Genomic DNA, 27449 nt, shown 5'->3' with positions numbered 1-27449 from the left:
GTTTATTTTTATTTTTTTCTTTTATTTTGGCCTGTTTGATGTATGTGTGAAATGATGTTGTCCAACAATAAACCGGAATTTTATTTTGCTGAGTTGTCCTAACACGGCTGCCTCCCAACTGCTGCTTTTTGTTTTTCGTTTTCATTTGTGTTACTCCTTTCGTTTTCTTTTTCTCCCTTTTCGTTCTGTCCTTTAGTTCTTTGCTTTGGAGTGGGGCTGGGGAGAGCGTGAGAGAGGAGAGAGGTGGGGAGGGGGGCTGTGAGTCGAGGTTGGCTGTAGCAGAGTGCTGTTCTTGGGGCAGGGAGAAGGTGGAGTGGGTTCCCAGCTGGGCTGCTGCCTTCTGGGTCAGGATGGCTGGATGTTGTGCATGATGGTGCTGCTGCGGATGGAGAAAACACTCGAACAGCTCATGATCTGCTCTGGCTGCCTTGTAGTTCTGTGGCAGTGCTTCATCCTTCTTATGGGGAGTGGGCGGGGGCTGCATGGAGGGGGGCTGGTGGCTGGCCTCGCATCCGAGGGATGCAGTGCTGACGGTAGGAGGTGGTGCATGGGCTGTGTGACTGCTCTAACCCAACTGAACCCCAAGTGCTCTAGCCTGTGCCTCTTGCTTTGCCCCTAACCTGACTGACTGCTGCCTCCTCCAGGCTGCTGGAGCTGAGCTGTGCCTCTGGGGATTTCCCATCCTCAGCTGGATGAGTCTGCTTCCCCTGCTGGGCTGCTTTGGCCCTGGGTTCGGCACTGAGATGCTCATTTTCATTCTTAAAAAACAGCCCTGAGAACTGCATTGAGTCTGTGGTGGAGCTCAGGAGCGGCCTGGCTGCTCACTCTGTGTTTACATCAGTGCCAAATAAGCTCAGTCTCCTCCCTTAGCACTAACGATGGTGATTAACCGTGCTGTTGGCACAGCAGGTTTAGCACCGTGACTCTCAGACCGCGTCCCGCTGCGTGCAACCTGCCTGGGTGTGGGGTGCAGGGCTGTGCCGTGTCCCACAAGGGCTGTGGCAGCGCAGGAGCAGCGGCTGCGTGTCACTGGGCGATGCACTGTGCAGCCCTGCCCTGTGCGTGCTCACAGCGGGCGCCGGCTGCTTTGCAAAGCAAATTATTCAAACGGTGCCTGCAGCAGAGGAGCTGCTGGGAGCAGGATCCACATCGCCGTGGTGGTGCTGCAGCCCTGCTCTGCACCCAGAAGCTGAGAATGGGCCCAGCCCGGGGCAGTAATGGTGCAGACCCACGGGCCTGCTGTACTTCCACCTTTGCTCCTAGCACAGGTGCAGGGTGAGGCTTCAGGTCCTGCAGGGAGCCCATGCGTTTCTGCCCTCGGCCCTGCAGTCACGGCTGCGGCTGGCGGTCCCCATCTCAGAGCCCACTGGGCAGCACTGCTCCAGCTCCAGGCTGAGACCGGCCACAGCTCAGTGCGTGGTCACGGCAGGGAGACCCAGCTGCTTGACTGCAGCCAATCCTCGCTCACCTGCGCAGCCTAGCAGCCAATCGCACGCTGCCACCTGTCCTGCCTGTATCTATTGCCTCCAGCGTTCTTTCCACCAATGCCAATCGAGCAGCACCCAGCTCCGGCCAATCCCAGGCTGTTGCCTGCTGTGGCCCAACCAACCGCGTGCCACCACCTGTCCTTGCCTCCCATAGCAGCTGCCCACCAATCACGGGGGCTGCTGGCTGCTCCCAGCCAATCCGGTTCCATCATCGGTCAGCAGCCCCAGCCAATCGGGGCAGCCCTGCCCCACTGTGGGGTATAAAGCTGGAGGGCTCAGAGTGCCCTCAGTGGTGCGGCTGTTGCAGGGGTTGTGTTGTCAGTCCTGGCTGAAGGTGCCTCTGAGGTTGCTTGGGGTGGGCTGTGTGACAAGCTGACCCGCACAGCTCCATCTGGGCCTCATCTCCTGTGCTCACAATGCTCAGAGGAAACAAACCCAGGGTCCCAGTGTGCAAGGAGCAACGTGAGCCCTGCTGGATGTGGAGCGATCACAGGGTGCTGAAGACCGCACAGCTGGGGACGTGAGGATCGCTGCGTGTTGCCTGCTGTGAGCCTGTGAGGATGGCAGGGCTGTGGGGTGACTGACTGCACCACGGGCGGTGCTGCCATGGACTCTGTGAGCTCAAAGTCTGCAGGTTGGCCAGGTGGGACCTGCACCCTTCAGGGCCATCCCCAGCTGTGCCCATTGCAGGTCAGAGCCTGCTCTGTCTGCTCCTCCTGGGTGCCACTGTTCCGCCTCATCCAGACCTTTTGACCTCCTCTTGCTGCATCTTGAGAACCTCTGTGGAGCACCCGGGGGTTTGGCACAGAGCCCGTGGGATTGCAGAGCTTGGGCTGGATGGATGTGGGCTGAGGTCTGGTGCTGTCTGTGTCCAGGGCCAATGCATTACGGGCATCTGCTCTGGCTCGGATGAATGGGGCAGACTCCAGCATGACTTGCTCAAGGTCACCAAACCAGGCGGGGGTTTTGGGGGTGTTGCTGGCACACGTCAACATGCAGGGCTGTTCCTTCATGTTGCCTGGCCTGAGTGTGAGCTGCGCCTGTAAAGCAGCCCCTTGGAGGGGGCTGAAGTCTGGGGCTGTCTTTGGTCCTGGTCCATCCCAATTAGCAAAGATGTACCTTGAAAATGGCGTACAGGCAGGAGAGCCCAGCCCATGCTGAAGAGCCAGCAGAGCGGGTCTGGTCCCTGTCTCATCCTTGTGCCCTTCTGAGTGTGACAACCTTTCTCCTGCCCCCACTGTGGCCTCTTCCTGCCTGGCCACGATCCTTCAGCAACCCAGCAAGATGTGTTCCCCTGATGCTCCCCCTCCCGGTGCCCATAGCTGCTCCCCTGTGCTCAGCTGGAGCTGAGCTCATCCTCTCACACGTACAGGGAGTGCTGCGGCTCCCTGGGCTCTGTGTGCCCCCAGGAGAGTCATGGCCCCATTCCATGAGGCAAAGAGGTGGGCAGGGTGATGCCCTCATGCCCTAAGCAAGTGAGCTGGGTGCAGGGCTGGAGCATGTCCCTGAGGAGGACAACCCACAGCATGTGCTACCCCTGGAGAACCAAACCCTGCTGCAAATCCCCCTGTAGCCCCACGATGGGGGACAGCCGCTGTCCCAAGGCTGCTGTGCCGATGCCTGATGGGCTGCGATGGGCTCTGCTTCCATCCTGCCCAGCACAAGGGCAGAGTGTGGGGCACGTCCCTCCCCGGGGTGACCCATGGCCTACCCGGTGTGGATGGCAGTCCCTCTGCTGTCTGTCCCAGGCTCCTGACCGCAGTGCCACCCCAGTGCACGGTGAGGTACAGCCCTCGGCCACCAGCACTGTGTGAACATCGCACAGTCTGGGGAAATGCTGTTGTGTTTATTGCAGTGTTGCAGCACCATCTAGTGCTGCTGCCCGGGGAAGCCGGACACCCTGGAGCTCCCACGGAAATTACTGCAGCGCCGTGGGGACAGGGCATGCTGGATGGTGTCCCTTGGGTCACACTGGGGCTGTGCTGCTGAGGATGACACAATGGGAATCCGGGGTGTGGGCAGCTCTGTGCCAATGAGCTGAGGACCGGGACGGGTGAGTGCTTGGTATGGTCACGTCCTGCTGATGGAAGCACCAGAGCCACTGGCTTTTCCTGTTTAAATCCCACACCAGGCATCTTTAGCACCCTATGGGGTGTCTGCCGGCTAGGAGGGGACTTGGTGCCACTGGATGCCCCTGCTCTGCGCTTGGAGACCCCTGCAAGGGTGCTGGGATGCACAAGGGGTGCAGACATCCCCAGTGCCCGGGCAGAATCTTGCACCCTGCCCATGTGAGTGCTGAGCCCCAACATGGGTTGCGCCCAAGTCCTACCTGACCTCCAGCAGTTGGAGGCTTCCTTCAGGTGGAGTTTGGGCACACTGGGTTGAAAGCAAGGTCTTTGGCTGCTGAACTGCACCAAGTCACTTGACAGCCCCATGCCCAAACGATACAGAGTGTTGCTGGCTCTTCCCACAGACCACTCAGGAGCTGGATTTCACTGCCTTGAAAGAAGACAGAGCGACCCAAAAGCCTGTGCCAGCTGCCACAGAGGGTAAGAGTAGCAAAGCAAGCACTGAGCATAACACGGCCCTGGGCTGTTTGTGTGCCTTTTGTTCACCCATAACTCTCTGAATCAGACAATTAACCGCATCAGGGAGGCTCTGCTTGCCCATCCGTGCGTTATTGGGCAGGGCAGCTCTGCGGCAGAATGCCAGGAGCTGGAAGCCCTGAGGCAGCAGCTGGGCAGGCGGAACGCGTAGGGAAGGAGCCGGCCCCTCGCTCCGAACGCCTGGGTGCGGCGTGGGGAAGAGATCCCGACGAACAGCGGATCTGTGGGCAATTAACGGGCCGTAAGCCATACCCGTGCCGTTGTGGGTGCGACGACCCCAAAACCGAGCTGCCTGCAGCCCGGAGCCCGCCGTGCGTCGCTCTCCTCCCGCTGCCTTCGCCCTGCAGCCCTGCCACGTGGGGAGCCTTCTCTCCGGCACGTTCCCTGCCCCGCGGCACCCACAGCAACAACCGCCGTGTGCGTGCCGGAGGCCGGAAGGCTCTCGCCTCCTCCACGGGAGCTTTGGCAGCCAAACCAACCCCAGCTGCGAACAATGAGCCGAGGAAAGTCGGCGCCGGCGGCTGGCATTGCCCGCCTGGCGGCGGCTGCTGCTCCTGCTGAACCCGGCCGGTTCCCCCTCCAGGTTGGATGCTGATGGCTGCAGACAGCGCTGGGATGCTTGGGCTGCAGCTGGGTTTGAGCTGCGGAAGGGCTCTGTGTGTGCGGTGAGGGGCTGCTCCTTGGATCCTGACCCCCCTCAAGGTGCCCCCACAGCTGTGCAGCCACTCTCAAGTGTGGGTGCATCCTTACCCGCAGGTGCTGCGAGTTTCCAAGTGGGAGCTTTGTTTGAGATAAAGAGGAGGAAGCGCTGTCACTTTCCATCACTTTCCCTTCACACAGGGGTCACCGGGCAGCGGTGATGTGAGCAACGGTTGTGCTTGGGGTATCCCCACAGGTAAGGACAGCATCACGATGCTCTGATGGCATCAGCTGCCCTGAGCTGGGGAGGACAAAGGACATCTGTTGCCCATGCTCTGGATTGCAGCTCACAGCATGATGGCCAAAACCCATCCCAGCAGCTCAGCGGATGCCCTCCGGTCTGTGGGCCTCTCCGTGCCTATTCCAGGGCTCTGCTCTGCTCCCTTCCAATCCCACGTCTCCCTCTGCAGCCAATTTGAGGTCCCAGGAACGGGCAGAGGGGAGGGAGGCACTGGGGAGGAGGGATGGGTTGATGGCAGGGCAGCAGCAGCCGCGAGCTGCTTCCCACGGAGCCACTGGAGGGCGGCAGTGCTGCAGCACTGGATGACAGCAGGAAGGCACTCGGAGGAACCCGCTCACAACCTTTCATTAACACGTTTTTATTATTTTGATCCCTTTTGCCTCTCCTCTTCGGCAGCAGGATGTCACCCCTCAGGGAGGCGTCACGAGAGAGCTGCTACGTACCAGCAATAATGCTCTTCTCATAGCGATTGCTGACCCCACTTCAACTCAGCCAGGAGAAGAACTGGGCTTTTACCTCCCACCCACAGGCTGAATTTGGGATCGAGTCCCTGCATCTCTCCTGCAAATCTCAAGCCTGAGCACAGGCTGGGCCGAGCAAGGCATCGACTGATCACAAAGTGGTGTTTGTCAGCACAGGCTGCAGATAAACTCTGCCCAACAGTCACACTGGCCAGAACTGCAGAGCCCCGTTCTGCTGCTGGTGAGTGGTCACAGCGCGTGCTGCCAGGCACTGCTGTAACAGAAAGAACACAGAATCAGCGCCGCTTCCCTGCTTTGGACGGTAGGAATGTTTTAATTGAGAAATTTGTTTTAATTACATTAGGTAATATCACAGTCTATTTTACAAGTTCAGGGTTAGAGGAAGCGTGGACCAGTTACACAGAAATCCAGTGAAAGGAGAAAAACCTACAACATGAGAAAATGAAAAGGTGAACTTAATCCCCTCAAAAAGGAAACGCGCTGAGTGTGGTGTGAGTGGAATGGGAAGTTTTCTAACAGGATCCATAGAAGTACAAAGGAGGAAACTAACATAATTTACAGTATTGGTTCTGCATGACCACCGTTGGCCCATTTTCAGAGACAGCCTCTGTTCCCCAACGCAGCGCTGAGCAGATGGTGCTGTCTCTGAGGGTTTGGTCGGGTCTGGTCAGAGAAGAAAGCAAAACAACCGATGGGCAAAGGTCACAACCCACGTAGAGGTGGTTCCCAGGGTCACCGCCTACAGGAGTGTCTTCCACTGGATAGTCAGGAGGTTCTGCACCAAGAACTGCATGGAGGAAAACTAAAACAGCTCCAAAAAGCCCCATCTCAAACGTAGAAAAGTCTGACTCTGGAAGTGCTTACAAGAAGGTCGTCGTCATAGAATTTGGTTTCTATAATAACATTACCACTGCGGAGGGAAAAGAGGAGAAAGAAGAGGCGTTAGAAGAATGCACAGCAGAAACCAACTGCTCCTTTCTGTGCTGATGTCTGCCCCTGCTCCACCAGCAAGAGCTCAGAGCCAGGTGCAGGCAGTGCTGCGTCCCAGCCCTGTGCTCACTGGAGCTGAAGCATCTCCCCACCTCACTCCCACGTGGAGCAGCTCCCACCACCCCTGCAGTGCTGTCCCCCTCCTGGGCTCAGCCCCACGCAGGCTCACTGCTACCTCCTGCCCCCTTCTCTTCAGTGAATCTGAAAAGCAATGCAATTTCATTTTGATACCTGGCTTCTAGTGCTGAGCAAGGGGCTACAACCAACTTAACACGCCGTTTCCCCCAAGACATGCTTTAACACAAATATATGAGCACAGTTTACATAAACTGCACTGGTAATTTAGACTTGGGTGTGACAAAAAGCACTTGAGACAAACATGGAGTCTTCAGGAGTATCGGGAGGAGAGGGGCCCTCCATGTCTTAGCAACTGAAAAAGAACAAAGCTGAGTTTTTTGGGCCACAAAGCATGTTTGGATCTGCTTGGGCCAACTATTCTCTTGCAGAACGACTTGAGGAGAGAAACACTGCCCACTGCGAGCGGACAGACTCAGGGAAAGAACAGGACAGTGGAAAACCCTCAGTGTCAGTTGAGAACTGGACCCTCAGAACTCAAAGTCATGCAAATGATGTGATGTCCTGAGGCAGGCAGTGCCAACTGTCTGATGTTTCTTTATTCCTAAACTGGTGCCACCTGTACAGACCGGGAGCCACCCGTTCTGTGAGCCAAGGGCATGTGTGGCACCTACAAACTTCTGAGCAGGCAGTGCCAGGAAGCACCAACCTAATGCTAACGGTGCCTCGTGAGCCCGCTATTTCTGTGGGACGTGCTGCGCATAGAAAGCAGTGCTGGTGGTTCCCATCCCAGAGCCTTCTCTATGTGACTGGCTTTCCTCCAGATGGAACGAGAGGGAAAATGCAGGGGAGGGAGGTCTTCCAGAGGACACGGTGACCTTGCAGCGAGACGAGCTGCTCCCTATCTGCCTCGTGTTGGCACGAGGATTCCCACAGCCTTCTGTCTCTGCTGGCAATCTGCTCCTTGTGCGCTTGCCAGCACCCATCCAGCACCGCATCAGCAGCAGCAGGGAGGGAGGCCCTTTGTCAGTGATTACAGCTTCCCTGGGGCTTTCCTCTAGGAGCCTCTTCCTTCATCCAAACAAAGCTTGTGCCCTGCCGTTCCCGCTCAGAGCAGAGCCCAGCACGAGCTGTTCTGACCTACTCAGAAGTTGATGTGCAGACTGACAAGGACTGGGCATTTATGAGGAAAGCGTGTGAGTCCCATTATGGACTGCAGGAAAGGTGTTTTGTCCCCTGATACGACTCCATGTGAGTAAATGTCTGGTTTATACTCCAATGTATAAGACGCAAAGGCTGGAAAATGGTAGTGATGAAACAGACATTAGAGCAGCTCCCATTCACTCACCAATAGCTGTGTCTGAGAATGGCCCAAACAGCTTTTTATTTTATGGGCCCACGTGGATGTAAGGAGCACTAAGTTGTAAAGCACTTTAAAGCCCTTTTGCAGATCACCTTTCAAAATATGAAAGCAGCTCTAATGAGGGATCGGTTCCAGCTTCTCCACACTTTTATTGCTATATTAATGCAGATTGGACCTATGGGACCAAAGGTAACGAGGTTGGCTTAGCCCCTTTTGTCTCTCGTGACTAACAGCAGTGAGGGTGACTCAGTTGGTAGCAGCTCCCTCTCCATTCCCACCGTGGCCCCCAGGGAAATGTCACAGCTGCTCTCAGATTCCATAAGCCCAAGGCACTCACGTTAAAACGTTAGCTGACATCATCTGTGATTCAGGTGCTGCCTCTATCAAGGACTGCCAAGTGTTTGTGGAGTTAGGAATCACAAAACCAAATTCAAAGAACCATTCTGCAAAGTAAAAACAAGATTCAGAGGCATTGGAAAGAATTACAAACAAAATAACAAACGGTTCTTTTGCCTTTCACCTGACAGGCTGGGGGACTCCCTAAACCATCCTAACTCTACTGCCAACATTTTACATTTAAATTACTTGGTGCTGCACCAAACCCTGCCCTCCTCTTACTGCTGATCCTCCTTTCTGTAATAGCTGACAGAAATGATAAAGGATTCAGTGGAAATTCCATCACACCTATCGAGGAACAGGGAAACCACATTCCCTTCTTGCAGCCGTCCCCCAGGTCCCTTCAGACCAAGCATTACCCCAAAGACAAGGAGGTCGATGTCTATCTGCCCCTCCTCCTCCCAGATTAAGACTGGTGCTGCACTGAGGGAGATGAGAGGAGCTGTGCTGCGTGGAGGCACGCAGACAACAGGCAGTGGCACTGCTGTCCCCAAAGTAAAGCAGAGCTTCTGCGGCCCAGCCTGCAGCCTGAGTCCAGGCAGCAAGAGGTGCTGCTGAGGAAGATGCACGAGTGCCCACCATGGCTGCCACCGAAATAACCTGCCTCAGGCAGCCTGGTGGATTTGTGCCCCGCGGCGTCATTACCCAGATTTTTGGCTTACATAACAAAGTGTTAATACACTTATGAAATGCCATCCCTAATGCTGCGGCCCATTAGTCCTGATAGGATGAATGCTTCAGGGTTACTCAGAAAAATTAAAATGTCTGCATTCGACCCAGTTGAGCTCCTCTGATCCCCCACCCTGGGGTCCCTCCCCGCACTGCAGATGCCCACCTTCTAAACACTGCCCTTTGAAATACACTTTCTGTTCCAGTCGGAATTTTTCCATTTGTTCTGCTGAGGAAAAGTTTAACTCCCGAGACACTGCTTTGCATTTCAGGATTTTTTTAGGAACTCGAGCTGTGGAACAGATAAACAAGCATTATTTGGACAGGATAAAACAAACCCAGGTGCTATCACAGTGCACTCTGAAATACTGATTGGTGCGGTGCGGGATCACAGCAGCGGGAGAAACACAGACACAAAGGGCTCCCCCTGCTCTGCTTTTGCATTTGTGGGAGTGAAATCTGAGATGCAGAAGGGTGAAGTACCTTGCCCACAGCCAGGAGAACTGCCCTGCTCTCTGACTCTACTGCTCGCACACACACTTCTTCAAGCCAAAACATGAGATGCAGCTTGAGCTTCTGCTTTAGGAACTGCGCAGCCCAGGGGCTGCTCTGTACACTGAGTGTCTTTCTCACTTCTTCCCTTTCAGACCACGCATCCCCAGCAAACTACAAAGAGCTGCTTCTCAGCCCAGCAGCACTTTCAGCCACAGGCAGGAAAGTCTGTTTCAGAATTTAAGAGACAGTTCAAGAGAGAAAGTAATCAGTGACCCAAGATACCCGGGCTCTGCAGCGACGAGACACTGATAGCAGTGGCAAACCATACCTGCATTTCATATGGCTTTTTTACAGGCAAAGGAGTAAGAGAGGGGATGCTTTGCAGCAGATATTCATTTGCTGAAAGGTCCAAATCAGGAGAATATATTACAAATCTCCAAAGCCCACTGTATGTAAGTGGTGTGATTGTACATAATCCTTCCTGTGTGTCAGAAAATGTTTTTTTCATGTAAAGCAGGGAAGGAATGCAGCTGGTGTACACTTTATATGCCAAACTGTTCCTAAATGGAAAACCTACCCAAATGTTCCTGAGCAGACAGCAGGCTGCTGTTTAATAAAAGTAAGAGTCTATCAAACCCCAGGCAAATCCAGCTAATGTAAAACAGCTTAATGGAGTAGGACCTTGATATGAGACCAGTCGAGAGAGCAGGAGGGGTGAGGGAATGCGAGCTACCATCCTATCCCAGGGGAAGCTCCACAGCCCGTGGTTTGCCAGCACAAGAAAATGAAAAAGGAAGCTGGAAGTGCCAAGGAAGTTTTGAATTTAAAAGCACTCTGATTTTTTGTTGTCTTTTGTTCAGCCTGGAAATCTGCACGGCACCATTCTTTACTGCCCTCACAGGTACAGACTGCAGCTCGTTGTGAGCAAACTGCCCTCTGCAGTTAAGTGTAAAGCAACATATTAAACTGTTCTGCAGTTTAGTAATTACATTTCTTGGTGAGCAGGTTTGCTTTATTATTGTAAAACTACAAAAGAAAAGGTTACTTTAATAAAAGTAGGTCTGTGTAGTCTTTAAAGCCCTGACCTAAGAGATTTTAATTGATGTTTATGACATCGAGCAGAACATTTTCACTTACTTATTTAAACTCATTTTACCTTTGTACCTCTATCCATCAGCCTTCTTTCCTTGCTAAGCTATTTGGGAATGGCTTTTCCCCCTCTCTTTTCCTAAGGAAAACCATCCCCTCACCCTTAACCTTTCCAGTGGCTTTTCCTAATAGCTGTTCTCTGCACCTCGTCAAGTTTGCAGTCACCTACCTAGAAGATGGAAGACTGAACTGCAGGCTACGTAAGGTCTGACCAATTCCTTGTACAATGGACATTAATCTCACGCCAGAATATGCTTTAATTAATTCCCCAAGCTCCTTGGGATGGAGGTGAGCTGCTCATTCTTTGATCAGTCGAAGTTCTGCCTTAACACTGTTTAACTTGTCCCTTTTGCCACACACCAATTCATTCCCATCCTTCTCCACATGTTCCAGATATCCTTCAAAGCACAGCACGCTAGCAGTTCTGGTGACCAAGAGGCACAGTGGCACCCAGCCCCAAATGCACAGTGCTGCCATACCTTCGTGCTCCACTCCAGGTACAGACAGATCTTCTGTTCCTTGCCAGAGGATTTTCCCTGTTTCTGCATCCCGAAGATTCATCCAGTTTCTGGTAGGGAAGCAATTAAGGAAAACAAGCTACCTATGTCCCCAAATGCAGAAGCACCTGGAATTCTTGGTGCAGCTCTAATACAGGCTACTGCACCTGAGTTTCAGTAATGTCCTCTGGTTTGCAGGAGGCCAAGGAAAAAAGTCGCGGAGCAAATGAATGCAAGCAACTCTTGACCAGAATGTATGCAATGAGAGCTGTGGAGGCACAGATTCAGTTTCCACTCAGACTGAAGCTTGTTAAACTCAGTTATCAATTTTTGCCACTTCCAAAGGATAGAAGCAATGTCACTGTGGTGCAGAGAGGCACAAACATTGCTAACGATTGCAGATAATTCCACACAAACAAATGCCCCTCTCCAGCATTTGAAAAATGCTAGAAAAGAAGTGCTTCCTATATAACATTAGAAAAACAGAATAACACTGATCACACTTGAGCTTTTGTAGTTTCTAAATATGAATATCAAAGGTTGTTCTATTGCTGTTGACCTGGTAACTGGCACTCGTGGGAATTCTCCGGCCGCTGAGCGTGAAGAGAAAAGAGACTTTTCACTCTGCATCAGTGGATCAGGCACTGAAGTACAGGCAAATATGAAACAGTCACATTTTCAAAGGAATAATTAGCAACGAGCTTAAGCCTACCCTGGAAAAATCTCCTCTGTAACAGCACTCAGGTATTTCCACATCAAAGTAAGGTGCCTGCACACCTGCAATGCTCTTCTGAACAGGGACACAGCGCTCAGCCCTATGGCCCTGTCACAGCCCCTGCTCTGCTGCTCACCTCAGTGAGGCACAGGGAGGAGCTGTGAGATTTCTGCACTGACTTCATTCTCTAACACACAGTTTCTGGATAGGCTCACAGAGATTCTTTATATTGATCGATTTTCTTTCTGGAACCCCTGGGAAGAAACAGATGCTTCTGCAAATTCTGTGTTTCAGGATAACGTTGTTGTTCTCCAACCTTTCATCCCCCACTCTGTGCATATATGTAGCCTGAATTGCTCCAAAAAATGTATTTACTATCTGCCATTTGATCCAAAAGGAAAACAAGGAGAACGTGGAAACATCATCCCTGTAGAGTCCAACATGCTGCCCTCATCTCCTGGCAGAAAGCTAACAAGTTGAAATCCCTCCCCAGGTACCAAAGCAAGGGAGACTGTGCTGTAGGCAGCAAGTCAGAGAGAAAACGAGCAGCAGTATCATGGCAGGAGAACCTGCAGAGGGGCTGGGCACGTTGTGTGGTGCTGGCTGGAAAAATCCAAGACCCCAGCCAACACAAGCTGCAGGAACCACCTCAACTGTAACTGAAGATATCAGAAACATTAAAAGAAAGCCACCATTTTCAGATACATCTTCCCACAAACACAAAAACTAGCCAGGGTGAAACTATCTGCATAGAAAGCAGTATGCCATCAATCACACGCCACGTACGAGAGAAAAATAACAAATGAGACAACCTGAGCATCTCACTGACAGATTCATTTATCTTCACAACACCCTGCGATGTAAAAAGACTTGATTATTAGCAGTACAGTAATTCAGTAAATTGGGCACTTGATTACTCAAACCCTACATTATATCTAAAAAATGAGCCCCTTCAGATGCATATCCTTGCTATTTGTTAACTATCAGTAACAGTGGGAAGTAGAAGCTCCCAGGTCTGGCTGTAGGCTGAACAGTGCCAACCTGAGCAGCAGATTGTAGAAGGGCTTGGGCTGGGAGAGACCTCAAGGACCACCCAGTTCCTACTCCCTGTGTGGGCTCTCATTAGTCCATGTTGCCAAAGCCCCCTCCAACCTGGCCCTGAGCACCTCCAGGGCTGGGGAACCACGGACCTGGGCAGCAGCACCAGCACCTCACTGTCCTCTGAGTAAAGAATTTCCTCCTTACATCTAACTGCAATCTTCCCTCTTTGAGATTAAAGCCATTCCCCCTTGTCCTGCCACCATCAGGCCATGTAAAACGTTGCTCTTCCTTCTGCTGATAAACTCCCTCAAGGACTGGAAGGCTGCAGCAAGGTCTCCCCGGAGCTTTCTCTGATACATTCAGCCAGTTCTTTTTTCCCTGTAACTCAACATCATTGAAAGGGAAGAAAAGATCATCACATCTCAAACACACACACAATACTCTTCTACTGCAAAAAGAGCTTCAAGTGCAGGAGATTCGCTCTTTACAAAAAAATAAATCTTTTAAAAGAAACAGAAATCTGCAGACAATTTCCTAAGTCAAAACTGAAATCATTTATAAAACTTAGCTGCAATGGAATTTAAAAAAAAAAAAAAAAGGCAAAACTCATCACAAGTGATTTTTTGGCAAAAGAACACCTGACAAAGCTGCAGCTGTGCTGCTTACCTAGCTAGCAGCTTATCACACTATTTCTGTCAGCTCGGACAGAAAGGCTGATGCTGGGACACAGCCCAGAGTGAAGAAAATGGAGATCTTGAAGCAAACCCACACACACAGTTATCTTCTAATGTGTTTAATTGGTTTAAGATTCGTCGGTCCCAGCGTGAGATGTTGTGACTAAAAATAAAAAGCACTCCATCTTCAGGGCTGCAGCACAGACCTGCGGGCAGGGCGAAAGGGCGTCTGCAGTACTGCTGGAAAGGGGAGAGCAAAGGAGTGCAGGTTGAACACAGCTGCTCTTTTTGGAGAGGCTCGTGCCAAGCCACCTGGCGGGAGCAGCTACAGAGAGCAACTGCAGGGCCATGCAGGTCCAGCTTTGTGAACTTAAGGTGTATTGAAGAAAAAAAGGAAGAGCTGTAGTATATCCTTAATTCTGTTCCTTATTCTGAAATCACAAGAACGCTCCCCAGCCATTACATGTTCATTCTCCTGACTTTTGGGCAATTTTTGGTAGGAAACAACGTCTGATTTAAGACTCCGGAGATCAAATGCTCTTCAATCCCGAAGACAAGGAAGGATTAGGTAGAACAGCTGAAGGAAGGGAGTACTGTTGGTCTATTTATATTCCACCACCTATTGGGTCAGCAAAGTCTTACATAAAAGCTTTGTAGTAGCTGGAATTTGACTTGCTTTATATACTTGACATGAATTAACTTCCTCACAGACCCACTTTGCTTAGCCTGATGAAGGGAAATGGTTCGTGCATTTCTAAATGCAATTCCTGTTGCCTTGAATGCCTCTGATCTCAGAGCAGAAATTCCTTCCCTTTCCTATCTGTCACAGACATCGTCTCCTTCAAACAAGTCAAAATATACATACTTATCTTTAAACGTTTTAGCATTGCAAAGATTCCCATGCATTACCACACTGGTAATTAAGAATCCCCTTGAAGGAAGGGGATGAGTATAAGCAAAATTAATTATTAAAGAAATACGGAGTTAAAGGAGTTCTGGCCCAATCTCCAGGACTATTATTTATATGCTGTAATGTTGAGCACTTTTTGACTATCTGAAAGGCTGCAGAGAACAGTGGGTGTCATTTCTCCCATTACAAACCGGTCTATTTTTCATTCTGTTCCTTGCTGTCTACACCGTTCTGAAACCTTTGGAGCTGCTGCACTCTTATCTCTCATAATAAAAGCAAGCTTAATGTTCATAACCGCCCCTGGATGAGGTCTTTCATCATCTTTGCCAGTTCTTTTTGGTACAAGAAACGCAGCATCAAGAACAGTTCACTGCATGCCAGGTGCAAACGGGATCTCAACAATCAACTGGAAATAATGACTGTCCTACAGGACAAAAAGACAAAGAGAAGGCAGAGCTGAAAGCCCAAAACCATTCAGACTTACACCTCTGTTGCAGACCCAGAGGAGCTTCAGATCCAAACTGCTCAACCTTCACTCCTGGTTTCACGCTGCTGTGCAGAACAGCTACAGCCACACACTGCCTAACGTGGGAGAGCGTGCTGCTTTTCAAGAATGCTACAGATAAGTGAGGATCAGCCTTTAGGGCTTGCATTTTTATCAGCTGCGTTTTCCCAGAAGAATTCTCTTTACTCAGAGGTTTCAATCCAGTCTGAGGAGTAAGGACCGAAACAAAGTATGCAACCTACAACTACCAAAATGACAGGATTACAGAGCAGACCACCTGAACATCCTTATGCTTCTACTCCACTGATGTCATTAGTCCTCTAATCTTAACAGTCTCTAATCTCACTTTTTATTACAATTCCCAAATCCTTCTTTCAGAGAACTCTTAATTGTGTGCTTACGTTTAAGCATGTGCATACATACCCTGTGGAATCAGGACTTAAAGTTCACTGCACACAGAAGAAAAGCAGATGTCTTTAGTGTTTAATAAACCACAAGTGTAAATGTTGGCAACGTGCTAAGAGAACAGGATTCTCTCCTCCTAGGGTAAGGCTGAAATTCAGTGTAAAACCATATGTGAAGGAAGCAAACGGGTGCCTGTCCACTCCATCTAGTAACAGAAGGGCTCAAACAAATCACATTCCTCAACACTGCTGGAGCCCTGGGGCACAGCACTGTCACCTCTCCTGCTTTTAGACAGCAGCAGCATCCCCTCAGCTCCAGGTGAGTCGGATGGTGCTCACAACAGCTCCCCCAGGTATTTTTCATGCACCAGCCTTCCAGGAGGGACACACAAGATAGGGGTTACTGTGCTTCTCCACAAGATGCAGGTGCTGAGGACTGGAAAGGTGCTCCATTCAATCCTCAGATGGGAGGAAGGCAATTATCCCTTCAAAGCACTCTTGGCACTCCAGTACTCACTGAACCAGAGGCTGCTTCTAAAGTCTCCTGCGCAGAACAAACTGCTGCGCACCAGAAGCCAGGCAGAGCCACTGATTAATGACAAAATGCAGCAAAAATCCCCAGCAACACAGTTATCTCACAGCAAATTATGTTATCAGGGGATATACTTAACAGCTGCAGCGTTGTAACAAAAAAAAAATTCAACACAGTATCATATACTAAGTGTACTTTGTGCTACTCCTCCCTTTTTGCTGGATTCCCTCTTCCATCTTTGCTTGCAGATGCTGCCTATATGCATCCTGTATCTTCACAACATGTTTTCATCCAACATCAGATGGTCCTGGATAAAGCTGTGCTTGGCCTCTACTTGGAAAGACACTCATACACATTACTCAATCTTACATTAATTTTAATAGAAAATTGTGCTAATAGTGCAGAATACTGCGACATCCTATTATATTAAACAGATCTCAAATCACTTGGCAGAAATGGTCCTATTAGGCAGTCAGGTTGGTCCTGCTGTTAGGCAACAGTATTCACTGCCACATGTCACACTCTTCCTGTAAGAACTTGACAGAGACACTCTGCACGTGGGTACCATCCCTGCAGATCAGCCATGTCCCCAGCCTGGACGTGTTTTCTATTTGAGTGCTGCTGAGATAATATATATTAGGAGGTTTGTGTTGCGGCACGCTGTCAATACCTACAAATGCAGCACAGATCAGTCTGTAGTCAGATCAGCTGCAGTGCTATTAAATGGGAGACACACACAGCCATTTCATTCCGCCTACCCTGGAAATGCAGCAAAATCATGTGCAACATTTGCCAATAAAACATGTATGTGGATTATCCCGTTTAACATCTGTGCCTTACAAACAACTCTGGTCCAGTAAGACAATTATTATTCACTGTTTTCATCCAAATGGACAACAACAGTCATCTCTACTCCACAGCACCCCAGTGACACCACGCAGCACAGAAGGCGCGGGGTTTGCTCGCAGTTGGCTCACATCTCATGTTCACTCCTGTTTACTGTTGGACGTATTCACATGTCCTAACAAAAGGAATCAGAATCAGAGTTTAGGAACTCTGAGAAGAAAGTGTCCAGCATGGGCAGGTGCGAAGACCCAGAGGGAGAACACGTTTTGTTTCTTCAGAAACAGAGCAATATTGCACACCAAGCCAGCCTTCCAGTTTACTGACTTTTCCTCTTCTTCAAACCAAAAGAGCAAGAAACAGATGCTCACACTTAAGTGTAGAGTTACAGACACACTGAGTTGAAGCTCAGCCTGAAGGCAAACCACTCCTAAGCTCCAAAAGAAAACAGGTAGGCTTTGAGATCTCAAACTCTAAAGGAAAAAAAAAAGCACTCATGAGCAAGGAGCTAAGTGCTGTTTCAAGAGGGAATAACCCCAAAGTGAATCTCATGGAACTGGTTCTCCTGTTGGAGCAAGCTGCTTGGTGTGTCAGCTCTGTGACTGCTAGAAATGGGTTTTGTTTCCTGTAGAACCAGGTGCTAGCACGGTTCCAAGGCCCAGATAACAGCAGCACAGTAAAAGCAAGCTGAAGCAGTGCAGTGCCTTTCTGCTGCTTTTTGTTGCCTGTGTCTTTTAGGCTTCTCTTTGGCTTCTCTGAACAGGCTTGATAGAATTCCATTATAGCAGTGCCTCAGCAGGAAGAATAATGTGAGACCACATCTGGAGATCGCTTTGCATCCTAGGTAATAAAACAATCAATAACATAGAAAAACTCATCACTGTTTGCAGGACCATCTCATAAGCATGACCTGCACAAAGAAAATTATTTTCTCATTCCCAGTGCAGTAACACTGCTCCTCCCCACCTTCCTTCCATTTTAAATGGATCTTGAAATTAGCATGTAAGAAAAGCCTGAGCTCACGCTAAGAAAGCTCTGAATATTAACATAATTAATGTCATCAGTAATACTTGGAGTTTGCAGAAACAGCAGGTGAATCAATGGGAACGATGTATTCATCCGAGAAAAGAATGTGACCTTTAAAATCCATAAAGTAATTTTAAGGCAGTTTCCTCATTGCTCAACAGCAAGAATAAAACCAAATGTAGCTAAGAGAGACAACGTGCAGAACTAAAAATGCAATTAAAGACTAATTACAGCCCTGGGACCACCGTGCAGAAGATGCCCCACCTATAGAAAGGTGTGGCAGCACACAGGGCAGCCTGAGAAGCCACCCCAAGGAGAGGCAAATAAAAGATCATTCCTTGCAATTTAGATCTGCCTAGATAGAGGGTTTTTTGTTTGTTTGTTTGTTTGTTTTTAATCCAGAATGCTTAAAATTAAGTTAAATGCTCTAAACCCCAAAACAATTTGGAATAAAGAGTGTGCAGTTCAGCTCACCTGCTCTTCAATTCTAGCGCATCACACCATTCTCCATGCAAGTGAGCTCTGTATGGTGATTCAGCGACTGGAACAACTGCATTTTGTCTCAGCTGCTTTACAACAGTCAATCTCCTCAACACAATGGAACTACGATGATTACACTTCAAGGTTCTCAGCAGTAAGTCAACCAGAGGGAGTTTCATGGAAATAACTTATCAAGGGTTTCTGGTGAATAGCTTCACTCTGGTAGATGAGGCTGCAACCAGAGAAACACACCGCCCTGCACATCGGTTTGGCCTGCTGTTCTTCACACTCTGGATGTCCTGATGGTCACACAATGAAATTAGCTTTACTGGTATTTTGAACCTCAATGTGCCTTTTAATTTGTATCATTATTCGACTGATTCAAAATCCACATGATGTTAGTTTGCTTAGAAAGGAGAGCTGGGTTTGATTTTGTGTCTATAAGGACCTTCACATTCCTCCATGCAGGGCACAGACCTGAGTGGAGAAACAGAGGCTTCTCTGACCAAGTATTTAAATGGGATAAGCATAGCTGCTGTCCTCACAGTTTCCTTTGAAAGACCTGTAGCCTTGTGTAAAGTGTGGAAAAAAGATCCTGAAAGGCTTTAAAAAGGCAGCTCTATACAGCACGGTTTGTGGCCAGTCAATGCCTTTATTCCTCGAAGGCCTCTGCAATAATTTCTCCACTGAGTGACGTTTATTGAAAATGGTGCAGCTGAGCACCAGCGGGCTCCCCTGCTGTTTGGTTTATCTATCCTCTGAACTCCAAGCAGCATCTCGGTCTGAAAGTGTTCCCCTGGTAAAATAAGCAACTGACAACACAAAAAGCCCAGATGACTTCCAACTGCCAGCACTAATGTTGTATCTACGAGCTTTTTCCTCTGTTGAAGTTTCTCTCTTTTTTTCTCCTTCACCTCTTCCAGCACAGCTCTCTATCACAGCAGCCCACTGAGTTCCAAAAGAGCTACTTAAAATCCACAGATTTATTAGATTCACATAATTTAGAAGCACATGTCACTTACTGGATGCAATAACACATCAGGTGTTTCTAAGAACAGGTCTGCAGACTGAAAACTGCTGTCTAAACGAGCGGCTGGCGACCGTGCCCACAGCAGGGGGCTGGAGCTCAATGATGTTTAAGGTCCCTTCCATTCTGGGATTCCATGACTCTGTCTCCAGAGGTGTTTGGCTTCAAGTCTCATGCTTCAATAGAAGCCTGCTTCTCTCCTTAGGCAGCCAGGAGCTGTGCTCTCTGCCCAATGGAAATTCTTACTCTGGCTTGGAAGGACTGTGCAGAAGCAGACTGCTGCAGTCACACTGCAGTGGGTGCCAGTGGTTCCCTTCACTCCACGTTTTCTTGCTTTTGGTGGTTTCTTGTTCACCCTAACTAGAAAGCAGAGCAGCTTTGAGTCACTGCCAAGCATCGCTAATGGAAGTGGGGAGCAGGAAGGAAATAAAGATGACTGGTTACAGAATTAGAAGTACTTCTTAGTGTCTAAAATGGCAGGGCAAAAAAAACAGATGTGTGTTAGCTCTGTGAATAGCACCAAAATGCTTTCAGCCAGAAGAACAAGCAAACCTATGAAACTTATCAACAACATACAATGTTCATTCAGACAACATAAAAGCACCTGAAATATAGGAGAGTTACTGAGAAAAATACTGTATTTGTTTCTTTCTTTGTTCACTTTGTTCAGATGGAGTTCCTGTGAAAATGCTTTATTTCCTTTTCTATTTCCTTAAGTTTGGATGCTCAAGCAAATTTTGAAGTGAAGTGCTTCAGTGAAGTCCACATATGGGCCATATTTAAACTCATAGGTCGTTTCTTTGTTCATTTAAGACAAGCAATGAGCTAAGGTAAAAAAGTGACTTCTCCACTAAAAAAATTAGAGATGCCACTGACGTGCAGTTCCTAACACATCTTTATGGACCAGGCTTCCTTGCACGGGATATCATTAGGTGTAAAAGGGAGCCCAATGAATGAATGAAGACACAGCACTTTTTCATGTATTCAGGCTGTCCTCAAAACTGCTAGCTCCAGAAACGGCAGCAATGATTTTGCAAAATGTAGTCAGCACTAAATCTGGAAGGTCAGTTTTAGGACAAACGCTGTGACTGTTCCTTTAAGGCACAGTCAGGCACACACCATTTTGTACCAAGCAACCATCCATTTTCTACAGAACGACATTTGGGGTCTGCAGTCCAAAAGGCTCCAATGAGCTGAACTGATATTAATTCCAAACAGCCTGATATCACTGTAACTCTATTGGAGCTCTCAGTGTCAGTTTCCTTGAATAGGAGCAGCCAGTTTTCTTTCTTCCTTGTTTTCTTTTTTTTCATTACCTTTTTCCAGAGCCTCCTGGGGCAGAGCAGTCCTAGAATACAACGCCCCTGCAAAACAGGCAAAATGTTCCAGGAGCAAGCTTTTCCTAACTGAATGTTGCTTGAAAAAGTTTCCAGTAGTTCCAGCTGGGATTGGGCAAGGATTTGGAACTCATTTTTTTTACTCACAGTGGTAATGCTTTTATAAAATCTACTAGCACATCTAGCTCAATGTTTTAGTGGGAAATCTTCCATCTACCTGAAGCCGAGCTTCTAAATACAAGGCTATCTTCCATTCACAAATGCCCATGCAGGAAGATGTATATCCACCTTGATGAATTTCCTCCATAGTGAAGGACATCTGAACGTTTGCTAACTCTGTCAGATGAGATTGCTCCACAAAGGCCAATTTTAGAGAGAAACAGCACATCTATCAGCACAGGCACACGCTGTGACTGCACAGCAGGGATCATCAGCCCGGGTCTGGCTACCAGAAGTACTCCTGCATCTTAGCACTGCACCTCAGCACCACAGGCCAGGAATACAGGCTAATGACAGCCAGGCAGAGCCAGCACATGTCTATCAGACCTCAGAATGCTGGACCTCACCTGACATTCTGAGCCTCTTCTTTGTGCTTTGGGAGAAGCCATCGCCCTCATCTACTCTACCAGAGGAGTAACTTCTGGAAAAACAAACTGATTACTCAGTTGAAGAGAAAGGTAAAACACCATTTCAGGAAATGAGATGTGCACTTAGATGAGCCTGACATGGACCAGCTACAAACACTGCAAAAGGGAGACTGAACCTTACTTGGAGTTAGCAGAAACAAAGCCATGGGGAATTCCACCTGTTGGCGCAGAGTGCATTTTAGTTCAGCCTAGATGAGCTGCTCGGCTTTCCAACACTTGTTCTATTTATTTCTCTACTACAATCTTCTCAGTGTGACGTCTTCAGTGAGGAGATCACCACTTCCCCTATCCTGGTCAGGGAGATTAAACAACATCACACAGTGAGAAAGCAAGTGCCTGAGACTGTACTCAAAATCTGCGCTGGCTTGCCATAAAGATCTGGCATTTCAATGACTGGATAATGTAAATCTTACACTAATATTAGACTGCTGTTATGAGTAGGTATTACAAGAAAAAAATCAGATTTTCCTTTTGAAAACATATCTCTTTATCTCTATATAAAAGATTTTCCCTGAGGTTTCTTACGTTCCTGGGAGATAGGAATTTAGTGGTGGACTTAATTGTGCCTAGCTGGCATTGAGACCATAAGCTAGGGAACAAGGGGGTTGTTTTTCATTTTCATAAAGCTCAATAAATACACTGTTCACTACGAGAATGACAAGTGATATACAGGCAGAGCAAAGTCCATCTATTTTTGCACAGACCAGTACCAGATTTTGTAGCATTTCTTTACAGGATTTGCCAGTATAACAAGGATCCCAAGAACATAATGGAAGTAATTAACCTCCCAGTTTTGTGTTCACATTCATGGGAGGCTGCTTTAGGATGAGAAACATGGGGAGAGAAAAGAGGATCACAGCTGAAACAAAAAGAGAGGATTTATTTCTTGTCAGTTGTTTGGCCACACTACAAAGCAAGCGGACACAGCAGCAATAAATTGGGGCATTTTAGCAGAAAAACTGAGCAACAATCTTAGAACCACACAGCTGAAAGCTCAAATGTGTGGCATCAGAACAGCCGTACACTGAAATAAATCTGCTTTAATTGCTTATTTTCTATCTTTCCCCATTGTAAAACAAATGAAGATGCCATTGAAGATGCCTCTGGTAAGGCAGTCAGAACATGAGCTTGTTATTACAATAACACTTTGCATAAAGGCTTCCCTTACGTTTATTAACCCAAAAGAACTCTGATTCCAAACCCATTCTTTTACTACGGCTTCCATCCTCAACAGCTCAAAAACTCTTCTGGATTTTTCTACTTGCTCTCCAAGCTGCTGAACTGGGCTGCCTCTCCTTACCTTCACTCACTCCATTTCCAGCTGCACGCCCAGCGCTTCGGTGCCGTGTGCTGCCCCATGTTCCCTGCTATGGATGGCTGCCACACCAAGTGCAGCACCACACCGGTCACACGCACAGCATGCTCTGCTTCTAGGCATCCACGCTGGTAAAGCCTCCTATTAATCATTCCTGTGCTGCCATCAATTAAGTAGCTGATTAGTGTTCACAAAGGAAGCAGTCCCGCCAGCTTGGTTACCTCTCTCAGCAGGACACTGTTTGCTCAAGAGTTTTACTGTAATCTCTGTTGGCAAAAATAAATATATGTGTTCCACATCTATGTTCCATATATATATTTGTGTAAATATTTCATCTTTTAGGGAAATCCTGTTCCTCAGTCTTCATTAAAGAAGAAAAACATCCCGGTCCTTTCAGCAGCTTACAAGTTCTGTAAAATGAGGAGGAGATAGAAATCCTTCCAACTGAACTGTGTGCCCCTTTCCTGCCCCTCACAAAAACACTGCTCTGCAGGGAACTGCTGGTTAGAGAAGGTTGCATCCACGAACCTTACATGGGGCAGACTTCCCCCTTCCCTCTACCAAAGCACCTCATTAGTACAGAGCAGACAGCAGAGGGATGCACTGACATGTGAGACAGTGGAAATCTGGACGGTAACAACCAGCAGTTGTTTGCAGTACTCTTGGTTGAATCAAGTAACTTGGCCATTCAAACTCTACATCTTAAAACACAGATTTCAACACCTAATCTCCCTGCAGTCCTAATTTAGCTTGATGAGAAAAAAGCTGCAGCAAATATGCCAAGTGGCAGACTGACATTTATCGACATACTTAAACTCTGAACATGCCCTAAAGGAGATGGGTCTTCAAAAGAGAACACTTTATTTTACACTGTTCTTGTTAACCCAAGCTGAGTTAGCTATCCTCTTAGTGTCTGGGATAACTGATATATAATGCTAACTGTAAGTATAAAATTTGATACAAAGTTCAATCTTCATTCCAGATATATCAGTGGGAACTCTTCTTCCCATAAAAGTTTCAATGGAATACAGGAGATTGATTCACCCTCCCAAAATGATATGAAAGGATTCTGCTTGTTGGAACTATAACAAGAAAGCCTTAACAAGAATCAGTGCTTCCATCTATGAAGAAAAATAACAGAGCTGGAAAGCAATCTAAGAAACCTCTAGCAGCAATCCTGAGATACCAGAGCTCCTTAAACGTAAATTCCAAAATCTAACAGTGCCAACAGTAAGATTACTCTACATAACCCGTTATCTATAAAACTATAAGCTCAAAGAACTCTCAGGAGATCGTTTGGTGTTTGCCAGCATTCTTATATAATTAGTGAATGTCTGGCACAGGAAAGCAGGCAACTTTTGTACCAAGAGTTTTCATATTCGGCCATCACTTTTGCATAAGGGACAGAAGTAGTTCCTAGAAAGCCCTGCCCTGACTTTTCACATTTCTGTTAAAGCTGACGTTGCTCAGCCTCTTGTTCTCGCAGGGAATGGGGAAGGAGCAGAAGCAAAACTGCCTGCAGTGCCACTCTTTAATTTGTGCTGCTGAGAGCAGATCCTGGGCCGGGGAGAATTCAGAGTCACTGTCAAGTCAGGTGCCCACCTACACAAAAGCAAAAAACTGCCATGGAACAAGGCTGTGTGCAGAAACTCCTCACAGGGAAAATCTGTAACTCATTCTTCACAGAGCCACGTCCTGATTTCACAGATGTCTGTAAAAAAGGAAGAATTAATTTCTGCAAAGGACTTCAGAGGCTCAGAGGTTGTTATTTGGCCAATCTTTAGGTTCACAGTCAGCTCTCCAAAGCCCCACCAGATCAATAAAGCCTACAGCCATGATGTCTGGTAGCTCCAACCTTCCAGGAAATGAGCTTGTGAGTTTTATTCTAATTGTAAACACACAGGTGTCGACACCACCAGAATCAATAGTAAGAGGAGCACTTAATAGATTCTTGATGTCACTCAGAGAAAAGTGGGAATAAAAGGTCAAGCACTGAATTTCTCTTGCGTTCATACACTGATTCTGCCTAAACCCTCCTTGTGCAGTGCAAAGAGAACTTCTGTTCCTCAATAGCTTATCAATAAAACATCAATTTTTAAAGAGTACCTCTTGCAAGCAGCTGAATTAATTAAGGGTTTGCCAATGCACAGGAGCCAAACCAGATAAGGCCCAGAACAAATTCAGAGTTGAGCTATTCAGCCTGTATTTAACCCTTGTCTGAATGTTCTCACTCTGCATTCAGTCCAATTCCAAAGCGGCTTGATCTGCTTTGAAGTGAATTGTGTTATTCAAAACTGGCCACATCCTGGGATAAAGGTATCCAGAGAGGAAAAATTAAGCAGAAATACTTAAGCTGGAGTACATTTTTAGCATATAAAGCCTTAGATTTCATCTACACCAAAGCCTTTTGCAACAGTATAGCTGGGGAAAAAAATGACAGGCGCTGCTTTACTCACACAGTGGAGCTACTGCAGTTCAAACACTCCTGGCACCACAAGCTGCACACTGCCCAAGGCAGCTGGCTTAAAGACAGTGTGTATTCCCTCGGCGTGGGATTACTGCTCTGCATGCTATTCAGGAAACCAGGCCAGACAGCTGACCTTCATTTTCCAGGTGTGCTCATATGCCCTCTCTCGTAAGCACTGCTAAAAAGTGACAAAAAGGAATGAATCCTGAAAAGAAAACTCCTTTACAGAGCTTGCAAGAGAAATGACAACTGCAGCCACCAGAGAAAAGGTGAAATGAGTACTGCTGCTAGAGGACAGCTGTTAATTGGTCTATGAGGATTTGTGTTTATGACAGTGAAAGCTAACGTGCAATAGAACTAAGGCTGCAAAAACAGTCATGCTGTTTTGTTCAGCCTCACAGCAAAACTCTGACTTTCTGCACTGGAATTGCTAGAGCAGAAGACACTGAGTTTTACTAAAGGCAAATCACCCAAAAAACTTTGGGCTTTTTTTCTGAACTCTCACACTTCTAACACTGCTGTGAAATACAATGCACAGAGCACATCCCTGGCCGCTTCAAGCCAGTGTTGTTCTGCAACCAGGGGTGCATTTAGAGACAGATCACCACAGGTTCTCTGGGAAAGCACCTCAGTATCCTTGAAATGTAATTAGAGAACCACAAGGGGATTTAATCTTGTTGAGATCTCACAGTAAAACAGTGTTTAGCCCTGGCACTTAATGCTCTCCACCTAATAAACAAAATAAAAATTCCAATCAGCCAGAGGAACAACTAAGACAGGCGCTTTCATGAAGTCCACCACGACAAACGCCAATCTTGTATTTGCTGGAGTGGCACAGCATGGAAACAAGTCACCTCCTTCCTGGCTCACTTTAAATGGTTCACAGATCCATGTACAAGCCACGAGACAGCACCAGCCTGAATTTCACTGCATTTGTGTAAGTTAGCCCACGTGTGCATGAGGAATGGGCATACTTGAGCCTTGCCAGCAGTACAGCCCTTACAGACAAGGCCCCCAAGAGGAAACACCAAGAACATTTCCACTGCTGACTGCCAGATTTTTCCAGGCATGAGTTGGCCAACGAATCCTAGAATTCTCAAGACCAAGGCAGGGCAGTAAGTGAGGATGTGAACGTTTGGGTGAATGCTAACAGCCCTCTAACCTCATGGGAGGAGACCACAGAGGGGGTCAGAGGTTCTTCAAGAGAAAACCAGTCACAGAAGCACCTTTTAAAGATCTCCCTCCTCTGCTGTTATTGTTCAGAGCAACAAACAGTTGTCACTGATATGCAGACAAGGAGTTGATGGCTCACCTCAGGATACGTGGTATTGAAAAGACAGAAAATAAAATCACCAGCTGCTGCTCTGGACAAGAGTAAGTTATTTACAAAGTGAAAGCAGTAAATTAGCTTAATGGCAAGACCACATGCTGCGGTACAGATCAAACCATTTTTTTGTTTTCCACTTCCAGCTGACAGGATTGCGATTACTCAAGGAAATCGAGTTCATTATCTTGTCTCTTTTGAGAAAGGAAAGAAAACCTGGGGCATAGAGACCAAGAAAGGAATGAGAAAACCACCATGAAAATACAGTCAAGGGGGAATGACTGGCGGCTGCATGAGGAATGTAATCTTGTAAATGGACCAGAGTGCACCGAAAGCAGAGGCAGAGGAGAGGAATCAAGGGGGATTTAGACAGATTGAGGCAGAACTCTCAGAAACAGGGACTCCATATCAGAATTACTGTGCTTTTTTAGGAACATACTAGAATATGAGAAGTGCTTAAATCTGTGGCGTGGATTAGTGGATTAGACAAGTTAACCACCCCAACACTGCGCAGCGTTAGACAGCATGGCTGTCTGAAAAGACAGTAAGTTGTCTGGAAAAGAGCTACAGCAAAGCACCGCCACTGCAAGCAATAAATTCCATGCCATCAGAGTAGGTAGAAGATTGGATTTTGGTTCTGAACACTGAACACTGAGGTATGAATGAGCTCCACAAGGCGCCTCTACAGATACACGGATGTGAAGTGCACTGCTGTGAGCACTGCAGAACATCACAGCACCAGGGGATCGCTGAGGTGGAGCCCTGGACACCCTGTGCTCTAACACTGGAATCCAGATTAAAGATATTCTTGTGGGAATGCTGAAATCACTACTGAAATTACAGAGAAAACCAATGAGCTCTATTATTTCCCAGCCGTTCCTGTGGCTTTCATTGCCATTTTCATTGCTTAACTTACAGTTAAGCTCATACTAAGGTTTTTGTTTTCACTTATTTTGACACCAAGTTTGCGGCTATCTATGGGATATGTTCAACAGAACTGGATAACCCTTCAGGTCCCTTCCAGTCCAAGCCCTTCTACAGTTCTATGCTATG

At 47.8% G+C, this 27449-nt stretch overlaps 1 protein-coding gene across 1 annotated transcript in view; it reads right to left on the bottom strand.

The window, feature by feature from the left end:
* Positions 1-5805: 5805 nt before the first annotated feature.
* The window catches only part of PDE6D (phosphodiesterase 6D), a 30135-nt gene continuing 8491 nt past the window's right edge, over positions 5806-27449 (bottom strand). The window contains exons 2-5 of the mRNA XM_042820339.1: positions 11132-11220; positions 9175-9300; positions 8281-8386; positions 5806-6425 (exon numbers count right to left, since the gene is read on the bottom strand). Coding sequence (XP_042676273.1) covers positions 6344-6425; positions 8281-8386; positions 9175-9300; positions 11132-11220 — 403 coding nt within the window. The 3' untranslated portion in view covers positions 5806-6343. The remainder of the gene's footprint in view (positions 6426-8280; positions 8387-9174; positions 9301-11131; positions 11221-27449) is intronic.

This window comes from Centrocercus urophasianus, unplaced genomic scaffold, assembly GCF_019232065.1.
Source record: "Centrocercus urophasianus isolate 14NV4802_14NV808 unplaced genomic scaffold, USGS_Curo_1.0 seq_19, whole genome shotgun sequence".
Lineage (NCBI taxonomy): Eukaryota > Metazoa > Chordata > Aves > Galliformes > Phasianidae > Centrocercus > Centrocercus urophasianus.
The sequence above is the reverse complement of the archived record's forward strand: the minus strand, read 5'-3'. Positions and strand labels throughout refer to the sequence as shown.